The following is a 13202-nucleotide window of genomic DNA, read 5'->3' on the forward strand; positions in this document are numbered from 1 at the left end:
AAATCAGCCCTGAGTGCTCACTGGAAGGACAGATTCTGAAGCTGAGGCTCCAAGACTTTGGCCACCTCATGAGAAGAGAAGACTCCCTGGAAAAGACCCTGATGCTGGGAAAGATGGGGGGCACAAGGAGAAGGGGACGACAGAGGACGAGATGGTGGGACAGTGTTCTCGAAGCTACAAACAAGAGTTTGACCAAACTGCGGGAGGCAGTGGAAGACAGGAGCGCCTGGTGCGCTCTGGTCCATTGGGTCACGAGAAGTCGGACACCACTAAACAACAACAACAAAATTTGAGATCTAATAATACATCAGAGCAAGTATCGTACCTGTGTCCAGTTTAGTGCTGACTCATAATTCTTTAAGACGGCAACGCTGTGCACACCTTGCTTGGGAGCAAACTCCACTGAAGTGACTGGGGCTCACTTCCAAAAAGGACTGCAATGCACAGAAACTAGCTGATGGCATTACCTTTTCATTTGAGAATATTGGACAGTGTTGGAGCCTGTGAAAGACTGAAGACTTCACTTGGGAGCACCTAAATAGAACCATAATGTTAACACATACTGACCTGCAGGTTCTTTTTGATGTCATTACTGCTGATCCCCAAATGCTGCTGACAAGCTCCAGTATTACAGAAACAGCCTGTGCGAATGTGTATGTTGTAGAGCCCAGCCAACTTGTCTACCTTGTAGGTTCAGCAAAGAAAGAAAGATTCTCAACATAGATAAAGATATCAGTTTGCTATCAATTAAAGCTACAATTGAGAAATCACAAAAGATTTTCCTCTATTACTTAATAATTTAGCTGCTTTAGATTTTATGCATGTTCGCTCTAATGCAACTTGAGATTTTCCCCCAATATCACCTTTGCATCCTAAAAGAGACTTTTCATTAAAATATATCATGATGTAATCCTCATTTTATAACTTAACAATGTACGTACACCATGGCAGCTACCAGACTGGAATGAAGACACATATTTGTCCCCTGTGCTTTTTTTCTAAAACAATGTTTAGGGGTATTTTCGTACTCATATTGAAATACAGCCCCTCAATGAGGCCAGACTTAGATTCACAAAATGTTTAGGGGTCTGCGAACCCCTGCGTCCCCCCAGAAAAAAGCACTGTTTGTCCCTACATTGCAGTTTCTCTCACAAACTCTTTTTGACTTGATATCTCAGTCTCGATTTCTGATTTGAATCCAGAATACTCCAGTTTTACTTTTTCCTTTTTCCTCCTCTCCATGTCTCAGAGAACAATTAAAAGTGGTTTGTGTGTGTAGGTGCAAAAACAAAGTCCTGTTTATAGTGAAAATAAAATTCCAAATGAAGGAAATGGTGAAACTGCCATATAAAGTCCTTCCTATAATTTTGAAGGAAAAGGTCAGTTTAAGGCAAAGTGTGTTCTCCCTCATGGAGAGCACAGGTTGCGGGCGGGGCTGACAAGACACCTCACTGTTACTAGGCAAATGTTTTGGCCATCCTGTAAGCAGGGGCGGGCTGTTACTGGGGAAATTTAGATGTTGCCAATTAGTGATTGATGGCCCTATTTGTTAAATACAAGGCACGCAGCAACGGACATCCTCTTTCGCTGCATGCTTCGGATCACCAGGAGCACTTGGACCGTAGAGTTATCTTCTCATTGTCTGGTTACATTTCTTTATTTCCCCCTTCTCTTTAATCCTCTCTAGTCCCTTAATTAATTTAATTCCACCCCTTTTCTTTTCATCTTTGATTTCCCACCCCACCCCTTATCCTGCCCTTTGAGAAGATTCTCCCTGTATCTGTGAGCGCTGCCTGTGCATAATCCTCCTTGGCTTGCCTTTCCCAATGGGGAGAGAGCCCCCATTAGGGGCTTTCTTTTGCAGAAAGGTTTCCCTCATTTTGCCTGTTTGTTAATTGTGGGGCTAGTCAGGACTGCTCCCAACCTAGCTGGAATCACTTTCGTTTTTAGTGTCCCCAAAGGTGGCTTTATTTTGGGTGTGTGCAGCGCTGTTGGCCGAATTTTAATCTAGCCTTGATCAGGAGCACCATTTTGAGCTTCCTTTAATATTGCAATGAGTCAAAGATTTTTAAGAGCAGAAGCAGTGAGGCCTACATTCAAGCCTAAGCCTGCTACAGTTAGCAGGAAATTGTGAAGTCTCTGTGACATGTGACTCATTCTCTAAGAATGTATCTTTTGCTTGCAGGCTCAGTTGCTATTGTATATTTGGGGCAGACAGAGTGGAGCCAGGGTCTCTGTGCCTCCAATGACTATGAGCACTCTGTGTATGCTCTTTAACTATGCTGTTTCTGAACAAGTTTATTTTCTTCAAGTTTGTTTTGCCCTGATAGTGGCTACCACTATTTTAGAGAGGAATTGTGGCTTTGTGGCTAGAGGACAGGACTAGGTCCTGGGAGACAGGGTTCATTTCCCCCTTTTAGCCATTGTTATAACAAAACAAAACTAACTGCTCCTTTTGGACTATTCTGTGGCTGGGTAGTTGGGCCCATTTGTGATATCATTGCCCCCCCCCAAAAGAAAGGAAATAAAAAGAAATTTGGGTTTCTTGAGGAGGTGCTTCCCTCTAAAAGGGCAAGCAGGGGTACCTGGTCAGGCGGTGGGCTGCCTCGAGCTTGCTATTTCACTGGTAACATTTATGCTTGACCTAGCAGGTGGTTTTTGAAGATTTTTTTGAAAAAAATGAAACCATGCTTCACAAGACGAAAAAACTCGCAGAATGAATTAATTTCGTCTTGCGAGGCACCACCGTAGTTGCATTGCACGGAGTGTGTAGTTGCATTGCACAGAGTGTGTAGTTGCATTGCACAGAGTGTGTAGTTGCATTGCACGGAGTGTGTAGTTGCATTGAACAGCGTGTTTGTGTGTGCATTGCACAGAGTGTGTAGTTGCATTGCACGGAGTGTGTAGTTGTGTTGCACGGAGTGTGTAGTTGCATTGAACGGATTGTAGTTGCATTGCATGGAGTGTGTGCACTGCATTGCACAGAGTGTGTGTCTGAAAAGGAAGCTGGCTCGGCGGCAGCTTTGTCGGGACTTCTTTAGGGGTTCTGGCCAGCATCGGCCCTGTAAATTTACATATCATGATGGCAGCACAAGATGCCCCCTGCCGAAGCGGGGGCTGGAAGCTGGCAAGCAATAGCTCAATACCTTTTGCCCATATTCCCATTTTATTTAGGGATCCAGATGGATATCGTTGCTAAAACATACCACTTGCCTAGGAAGAAGCTGTCTGCCTTGAAGGAAGTTATTTTGTAATACTTCCTCTGTAGCAAGTGATGCTTCATCAGATCCGATCTTGCTGGGTCACTTAATTAATCTTGCATGCAGAGTGGTTGCCCCAGGCCACCCCTTCCATTCCCGCTAGGCCAGGCTGCCTGCGGCCTGAGGTCCCCTTACCTTCGTGTACGCTTACCAAGTGAGGTGATAGGCAGATCTCATGCGATGGTTGCAATTCCAAAATGAATGCAATAGTAGTTCGCCATGGCAGGATACCTTGAACCTGCACAGGGATTTTCAGGTTCATGCTGATGCTGCTGGATCTTTGCCCTTTGGTTTTTTATTTCAGGGGCTGCTGGTGTGCATAGCCATGGCCTCAAGCCCGGTGTGGTGAAGCAATCATGTGACCTAACTTTTCTTGAGTTTTCCCCATTGTAGTAGCAGTTCACATGTGGCCCGAGGAGTTCAGTGACCATCGGATCTGCTTTTGGTCTGATAACCAGGCAGTGGTGAGCGTCTTGGCAAAACATTCCTCGCGCTCCAGCAGAGTCTCCGCCCCTCCGCTCACGCTTCGAGCTGCGCTGCTTAAGGTTTAATATTGTGCTTTATGCTCTCCTGATTATGGGATCCTCTAATGATGTTGCTGACACTCTATCCCATTTTCAGATGGAGCGCTTCAGATCCTGGGCTCCAGACACTCAGCTACTGCCAGACTTTTCCAGACCACCTGTGGCACTTTGACAACGATTAGTTGTCAATTACAGAGAGCAGCAGCTTCCATTTCCCCTTCTGCTTTTAGCTCTTATGAGAAGGCCTGGATGGATTTCTTAGCCTTAAGGGGGCAGTCCTCGGCCATTCAGAAGAACTGGCCCCCATCCTCTAGCAAATCCTGCAATATTTGGTCCACCAGCTGCAGATTGTATGTGCTGTTAAAACTATCAGTATTCAGTCCGCTGCAATGTCTGTTATAGTAAAGCTTTAATTTGCAGAGACCCTTGTATGGAAGGTTGGAATAGGCTCCAACCTAATACGACAGTGGGCAGGAAGTCGGTCAATTTTTACCTATGCAGTATCTGCAACAAGTTATAACTTGTCTGCTGGTTAAAGATCAAGGCGAGACTCCTTTCAGTATTCCATTGCATTTTTGGTGCACTGAGGGTTGGGGAAATCGTGTTGGAGCCAGCACGGGGCTGAGAGTCTGGAGGCTTATTGCTTCAGGACTTTTCCTTATCTGCTTTGGAGCTGGTCATTAGAGTGGGGAACTCTAAAACAGACCTAGTGGGCAGGAGTGCCACCATCAGGCTTCCCCTCACAGGTGAGGAGGGCCCTTGCCCAGTTATGGATACCAGAAATATTTGGCTTTTCATTCCCCTGGGGGCTGACCTGCTCCTAGTGCATGAAAATGGGTTCCCCTTAGCCAGGCACCAGTTATTACGGCCTGCGGCTTGCCTACCGCTGAACACACCTCATTCCTTCCGAATAGGGCTGCTGCAAAGGCTGCACACTGGGGGCCTGTCAGTAGACAGGATTGTGAATACTGGTCATTGGAAGTCTGATGCTGACAAGGGTTACATCAGGAAGTGTCACCAATGATGTCTGTGCTGATGCCTGTCTGTTATTTCCTTTTTTCATAGGAGCAGCTGTGTACATTTAGATTGGCGGTTGAGCAGGCCAGAACGCATGTTAATAAGGCGGTGGAAAATAAATAAAATAAAAAAGTAAAATAAATAATAAATAAATAAATAATAATTAAAAAAATAAAGCATTGTACACTGGGCTGGCAAGCGCGCTGACGAGTCTGGACTGGGGCGCCATCTCAGTCTTCCTGCCCAAGTGAACATATACTGGGTGTCCAGATGGGGAATGCTTTGGGAGGAGTTCCTTCCTTTGGTGCGGTTGAGTGTGACCTGTACAGGTCCTCCCGCAGTGCTAGTGGTGCAGCTGGATGAGAATGACTTGCCGTCTTCTTACAGCATAAGTTTGCGTTCCTGCATGCAGGAGGACTTGGATGAGTTGATGGCAGCTCTCCCTGGACTCAAAATAATTTAAGGCATTGGTTCAAGGTAGTCTGGAGGGGGGGTCAGAGCACCTGTCCCCTCCAATGCGCAAAGGTAATCCTTTAAAGAATCCAAGGATTCGCCATGCTTTTGTCGACCCCTTTCGAGGGGTAGGGCCACGCAAGGGTCCCTGGAGCATTTGGGGTGCGCTTGAGTCTGATCCTGGTTCATTGCTCCCCCACGATGTTTGCTTGGTGGGGCCCAGTTGTCAGTGCTGCCCTGCTGAGGTCAGGTGCTGTCAGTGAACTGCCATCGGAGCCAGGGGGAGAGGGAGGGCTCCAGAGGGATTCCAGAGAGCGTCCCGGGAGGGAGAGAAGCAGCACATCATCTGGGGAAGGAAATCAGCGTAGCACCAGTGGAGAAGGGGGTAGATGGGGGAATTGGCGAGGTGGCTCCATGACTCCTCGCCGGGGACCAGCGGGGAGAGCATGGGTCCTCCGCTGCCCACACCCTCCCTGCGCAGAAGGCTTCCGCGCAGGGAGAGTAGGCGGAGACTAGGCGTCAAAGAACTTCTTTGCTGGAAGAAGTTCAAGAAACGCCCACTGACGGATTCTGCCAGCGATTGAGACAGCCACGGGCGAGTGGCTGTCCGGACAGAAAGGGTTCACTCAGGCAACCCAGCCAGGTGTGGTGCCAATTTACGCACGAGCAACCCCTAGAACCATTACAGCAATCCGTCAGTCACTGACGTTGCTTGTGCGCAGCCCAGAAGAGGCAGCACGATGAGCCAAACAGGAACAGCCAGAGAGACGGAGCAACCAGCTGCGGTGCGGAGTCTGGTCGAGAGGAACCGAGACTTGGAGACACATGTAGCTATCCTGACGGCGCGGCTGGAGGAAAGACGGGCTCAGGATGCACAGGTCAGAACCACCCCCATCACAAGGAAGGTACCGGGGCTGGTACACAAGTTTGGTGGAAAGCCCCAAGACTACAATGCTTTCCGAACGGAAGTACAGTACGCTTTGGAGCTGCAGAAAGATGACTTTGCTGATGACGGGGAGAGGGTGGCTTACATTGTGGGGAATCTGCAGGATGGGGCGCGTGAATGGATCAGGCCCCTAATGGCAATGCAAAATGATGCCTTTAAGGACCTTAAGAAATTCTTTCAGGGGATGGACGTGATGTTCTCCAGCGAGGTGGAGCAAAGCGTGACACGGCGGGAACTGATGGGGTGCAAGCAGGGGAGCCAGTCCGTCAGAAACTACTGGTCGCGTTTTTCAATGTTAGTCCACCGGCTCGGGTGGGATCTGGACTCTGAACCGATACAAATGTTGTCTGAGGCGGGTCTGTCCCCCGAAGTGAAAGACGAGTTGTCCCGAGCGCCCCGCCCACGGTCGATGGACGAGCTCACAAAGGCTGTGCTCGCGATAGGCATACGCCAAGAAGCACAGGCGCAGGAGAAGCAGGAAATGAGAGAGGAGCGTTTCCATGACTACCGCATTCCAGAGATACCGAGGGAGCCTTCCCAGGCGGCGGAGCCAATGGAAATTGATGGCGCGCACGCGAGGTTTCAAACTCCGGTGAAGGTCGTAAAAGGGAGGGAAAGGACTGGAAAACAACCAAGAAGTGTTTCCTCTGTCAATGACCAGGACATTTTGCTAAGGTCTGCCCTCAACAAAAGGCCTGGCAAGGGATGGGGGGGGCTGCAGGCCACGACGAGAAGGGGGAGGAAGGGCAGGCGCAGGGAAATGCCAACGCCTGGCTGCCAACCAGCAGGGGCAGCAGCCAGGCCAGCAAACAATAGAAGTGCCCCAGCCTGACCCCCCCAAGGCAGCTATAGCCATAGAAGTGGTGCTAGAACTCCCGAATGGGCACCCTGTGACAGTTAAGGGACTGCTGGATTCAGGCAGCTCGTGTAATTTCTTCAGCAGAGACTTCGCTCTGGAGCACCAGCTCCACCTGTTGCCTCTAGATTTTCCCTTGCAGGTGACAACCATCAATGGCAGGGAACTTCTGGGAGGGGAAGTGACACACCAGACCCTATCAATGCGAATGAGGGTTTCCAGGCACACGGAGACCATTGCCTTTCACGTGGCCACACTGGCAGGATCCCCAATAATACTGGGAATGAGCTGGTTGGCACTGCATGATCCCGTAGTGTCATGGCATCAGCGGTCAGTCACCTTTGGGTCAGCTTACTGCTTACTTACTGCTTACTTACTCCCACTGTCTGGGAGGGGAGAACCCCAGAATGACGGTGGCCAGAGTGGCTGGGCTGGCCGTGGAACAAAAGGGGGAGGTGCCACCACAATATGCTGACCTGAAGGAGGTCTTCAGCGAGAGGGAGGCAGATAGACTACCCCCCCACAGGCCCTTTGACTGCCAAATCAACCTGCTCCCAGGGGCTCAGTTGCCGGTGGGTAAGCTGTATGCCATGTCCGACCGGGAGATGCAGGAGTTGCGGCAGTTTATTGACAAGAACCTGAAGAGGGGGTTCATAAGGGAATCAAAGGCGGTGGGGGGCAGTCCAGTGTTCTTTGTGGACAAAAAAGGGACTAATCAGCCTAGATTGATCGTGGATTATAGGGGCTTGAACCTGGTGTTAGAACCCGTGACCTTCCCAATGCCAAGGATTGATGACATTTTAACACGGGTGAGGCGGGAAGATTTTTACCAAGCTGGACCTCAGGGGGGCATACAATTTAATCAGGATAAGGGAGGGGGACGAATGGAAAACAACCATGTTCACCCCCTGGGGGCCTTTGAGTACTTAGTTATGCCATTTGGATTACAATCGGGCTCCGCCTGCTTTCAAGCATTCATGCACCACGTGTTGGGGCCCCTGCTGTACAAGAATTGCGTGACCTTTTTGGATGACGTCTTAATCTATTCGGACAATGAAAAGCAACACGTCAGAGACGTCAGGGAGGTGCTACAGAGATTGAAGAAGCATCAGTTGTGGGTCAAGCTGGGAAAATGCCAATTTCACACCAGGGAGGTCGAGTTTCTGGGGTACAAGTTGTCAGACAAGGGCCTAGCTATGGACCCAGGCAAGGTGAAGGCAGTGCTGGAATGGAAAGTCCTCAAAACCCGGCAGGATGTGCAGAGGTTCTTAGGGTTCAGCAACTTCTACAGGAAGTTCATAAAGAACTTCGCTCACTTGACAGCGCCCATCACAGATTGTCTGAGTAGCAAAAAGAAGTTCGTGTGGACAGAAAGTGCCCAGCAATCCTTTGAAAGGCTGAAGAAGGCGTTTGCTTCAGAAGAGCAGCTCCTGCACGTTGATCTGGAGAAGCCCATGAGACTGGAGACGGACGCGTCTGACCGAGCTGTTGGAGCGGTCCTTTTGCAGCCCGGGGCGAAGCAGGACTGGAGGCCGTGTGCCTTTTTCTTGAGGAAGCTGAGCAACTCAGAGCAAAACTACACAGTGTATGACCGAGAACTGCTTGCGATCTATGCGGCGTTTCGGCAATGGAGACATCTGTTGATAGGGGCGTGGCACAAGATCCAGGTTTGTACTGACCACAAGAACTTGGAATACTGGCGGACCGCGCGGGTGCTCAACCAGAGACAGATTCAATGGGCCCAGGAGTTCACCAAGTTTTCCTTCGAGATCAGATACGTGCCGGGAGAGGAAAACGTAAGAGCAGATGCTCTCTCCCGGAACCCAGAGTACCTGGAGGGAGAGGGACCACCAGAGATCCGACACGTGTTTCCCGAGGACCGGTGGGTGTGTGGGGGAACGCTGGTAGGGAAACAAGAACTGGCAGGGCTTACTAGAGACGACGCGTTTGCCCAAGCAAAAATCAGGGATCTCCGGGACGGAAGGGAAGACCATGGAGGGTTTGAGGAAAAGGAAGAGCTACTGTACTATAAGGGGGCACTGTATGTACCGGGGGAGACCTTGAGGGGGAAGGTACTTAAACAACTCCATGACAACCCAACAGCTGGGCACTTTGGACAGCACAAGACCATGCTGCTCATCACCAGGCAGTTCTGGTGGCCAAAGGTGAGGGAAGAAGTACGGGAATATGTACGGGGGTGCGACTGATGCCAGAGGGCAAAGGGAGAGAGGGCTGCCCCCGCAGGGTTACTGGAACCCTTACTCACACCGGGAAGGCCCTGGGAGGTGGTGTCCATTGATTTTATGACAGATTTGCCCAAGTCAAGGGGGAAGACAGCAGTCATGGTAGTAGTCGATCTACTGACAAAAATGTGCCATTTCATAGCTTGCTCACACGCGGTGACGGCAGAGGAGACAGCCAGGTTGTTTGTGGATCACATTTTCAGACTGCATGGGGCTCCCTCGAGGGTAATCTCGGATCGCGGGAAACAATTTACTTCCAGGTTCTGGAGGAAGCTCATGAGCTTGCTACAGGTCGAGGTGAGCTTCTCGACGGCAAGACACCCAGAAACCAACGGACAAGCCGAAAGAGCGAACAGTATACTCCAGCAATACCTACGCTGCTACGTCAGCGAGAGACAGAACAATTGGGTAGAGAAACTAGCCTTGGCTGAATTTGCGTACAATAACGCTGAACATGTGTCCACGGGAATGAGCCCGTTTATGGCCAATTATGGGTGTCACCCCAGGGCCTTCCCAGGGAGGGGGGAGGAAGCATGGAGTGTACCCGCGGCCGAGCAGTTTACAGAAGAAATGGAGGCCTTGCACCAGCAACTCAAGATGAACTTGGAGCGGGCCAAGGAAGTTTACAAGAGGCAGGCGGACAAGCACCGTCGGGAGGGGGAGGCCATATGGGTGGGAGACCGGGTGTGGTTGTCAACCCAAGGGTTACCCCTAAAGGGAGGGTGCAAGAAGTTGCAGTCGAGGCGCCTGGGGCCTTTTGAGGTAACACAGCTGGTGAACGCAGTGGCATTCAAACTCAAGTTGCCGGACAGCATGAAGATACATCCGGTGTTCCATAGGTCCCTACTTTCACTGTACAGGGAGGAGCGGGAATTTCTGGGGCGGGAGGGAGGAGTCACCACTCAGCTGCAGGTAGAGGAGGGAACACCGCAACCAAGCCACGGAAATACTCGATTCAAGATGGCGAGCTTGCCAGGTGGAGTACTTGGTAGCTTGGGAAGGAGAACCCAGGTCAGAAAATATGTGGGTCCCCGCTGAGTCAATCAATGACGGGTATCTGGTGGAAGAATTCCACAGTTTGTTCCCGGATAAGCCAAAACCACTAGCGAGATTCTGGGAGGAAGAATTTGGAACTACAGACGAAGGGGACTTTGTGGGTTTTCCTGCCTCCGAAGAGGAGGGAGGAGAGGTGTCAGAGGGAGAAGAATCAGACTGGGAGGTCCACCCTGAGGGGAGAGATCTGAGCAGGTGGGAGGCTGGTTTTGAATCCTCAGAGGATGGTGACAGCTCCTTCAGGGGATTCCCCACATCGTCGGCCGAGGAAAGAGACAAGGTTATATCGGAAAATCATGCCGGGGGTGGAGGGGGTCCTGGGGAGGAGGTGGATGTCAGGGAACTGCCATCGGAGCCAGGGGGAGAGGGAGGGCTCCAGAGGGATTCCAGAGAGCGTCCCGGGAGGGAGAGAAGCAGCACATCTTGGGAAGGAAATCAGCGTAGCACCAGTGGAGAAGGGGGGCAGATGGGGGAATCGGTGAGGTGGCTCCATGACTCCTCGCCGGGGGCCAGCGGGGAGAGCACGGGTCCTCCGCTGCCCACACCCTCCCTGCGCAGAAGGCTTCCGCGCAGGGAGAGTAGGCGGAGACTAGGCGTCCAAGAACTTCTTTGCTGGAAGAAGTTCAAGAAACGCCCACTGACGGATTCTGCCAGCGATTGAGACAGCCACGGGCGAGTGGCTGTCCGGACAGAAAGGGTTCACTCAGGCAACCCAGCCAGGTGTGGCGCCGATTTACGCACAAGCAACCCATAGAACCATTACAGGTGCAGATAGTCGGAACCAATGCCTAGACAAACTACCACCGAGCAGGCCAGAAAGCATGTTAATAAGGTGGTGGAAAATAAAATAAAATACAATAAATAAAATAAATAAATAAATAAATAAAATATATAAATAAAATAAAATAACAGTGGTTCTGTGATATTGCACCCTGCTATTTCCTTCAAGGCTGTTGCCCTCTTTAGGGCAGATGGGGTGCATCTTTTCCCTATGGGGAACGGCACCTGGCTGGATGCGGTTGCTTTGGGATTGAAGAAAGGGTTGCATTTGTGAGTGGTTTGGCGGTGAGCTTCAGTGCTCAGTTGGTGGTTAGGCATTGGTCTGGAATTGGTTGCTGGGGGGTATGGATTCGGCTGTGCCTGCCCCCCAAAATGCTGCTGCTGGTGGAGGGGTATGGATTCGGCTGTGCCTGCCCCTCCAAAATGCTGCTGCTGATGATGAAGGGTTTTACCGTTAAAGGAACCCAGGGGCTCCCCCATGCTTTTGTCCGAAACCCCCTGGCAAGGGGCTAGGGCCACGCAAGCCCCTGGGAGAATGCTGGGGAGAGGTGAGGCATGGTTCCCAGTCCCGTCTCTCTCCCCAGGTGACTTACCCTTCCTGACTTCGCGGGGGGTGCGAATGTCAGAGCTGTCCCTGTGCGGGGGCAGTTAGTGCTACCAATGCCTAAGCAACCACTCACCATTGCTGTATTTGAATAAAGTTGTGGCCAAAATTATGCCAAAAACCTTAAACAAAAATTAAGTGTCAATTGTGTTTTTCTTGGGGGGGTGTCTTGGAGAGGGGACCTCGACACACAACGCTTCAGCAGCCAGCCATTTTTAAAAAAACATATGGAGTGCTTACTCTTTTATTGTAAATGGAGCCTAATAGGATTTACTCTCAGGTATGTACCTGATCATTCTCATGGTTTCCATTATTATTACCCACTTCCTCCCCTGGCAGGGACTCAAGACAGCTTACAGCTAAAATGTTATTTCACTCCATTTGTCTGTTGAAGGTGTTGTACACAATCTCCTCCCTCACACAGTTTTTTTTTACAACAATCCTGTGAGGTAGGTTAGGCTGAGAGGTTGTAATTGACTTGACCAATGTTGATGTGTATATTACGTATATGTGTGTGGCAAGAACAAATGCAGGAGAAGCTTCCTAATGTAGAATAGGATATCCCTAATTTCTTCAGAGAAATGTTGGAGGATATGCTAGTATTTTCAGGTTTTCTAGAATATAAGAGTTGCTAAATGCATCCATTAGGTTGTCCTTTGATCATATGTATGAGCCAAGATAGCAGTTTTCCACCTAGTTAACTGTCTGCAGGAGACAAATCATTTCAACACATAGTCGGATTTGATTAAATACACTGCAAATGCACTTTGCCAGGCAGTAATGACAAAACGCCATTCTGATTTCAGATCCATTTTAGTAGTGCAGAACAACACAATCCAACCCCTTTGCCTTGGGAACTTGCACTAAGATACTCGCTGCACAACAGTGAAGATGATACAGGCCAAAAGAATAACTGAACTGGAGGCATCAGCAGAATCTTTTTCCTCATCATCTGGTTTGTATTCTGTTCCTCCAGTCCATCAAGTTCTTCTGCCTGCCTGGAATCTTAACTGCTAAATCAATGGGGGGAAATCAATAGTGAATGATCACCCCCCCCCCGGGGTTTAGAGATGGCTGTTGGGAACATGGCCAAAAAAGCCATTAGGCTGGCTATGAATATTATCTTAACTGGACTCATCACATTTAATGTAATGAGGGGGGTAGGCTCTTAAAAGCATTAGAATTGCTAATTCATATTCTTTGATCATTGTTGAACAATATATTCTTTATTTTTAAAAATGAGGAGGTTGGCCTTGACTCTTTCCAATATCACTCAAAAGACTCTGGTGACGTACCTCATAAAAAGGACAAAGGGGTAGGTTTTCATCATACTTTTGAAGATAACATGGCAGCCACACTGAACACTGCTCTTGGTGGCCGTGTACAAATTTGTTCAGACAACTTGTCCTCCACTTTGTCAAAATATTTCTTCCCTTGTTTGTTATTTTTAATATAAAACAACATGT

At 49.6% G+C, this 13202-nt stretch overlaps 1 protein-coding gene across 1 annotated transcript in view; it reads right to left on the reverse strand.

Moving 5' to 3' along the window:
* The window catches only part of MOCOS (molybdenum cofactor sulfurase), a 97365-nt gene that overhangs the window by 33240 nt on the left and 50923 nt on the right, over positions 1–13202 (reverse strand). The window contains exon 7 of the mRNA XM_080976642.1: positions 568–684. Within this exon, the coding sequence (XP_080832768.1) occupies positions 568–684 (117 nt within the window). The remainder of the gene's footprint in view (positions 1–567; positions 685–13202) is intronic.

This window comes from Podarcis pityusensis, assembly GCF_964106645.2.
Source record: "Podarcis pityusensis genome assembly, chromosome: 13".
Classification (NCBI taxonomy): domain Eukaryota; kingdom Metazoa; phylum Chordata; class Lepidosauria; order Squamata; family Lacertidae; genus Podarcis; species Podarcis pityusensis.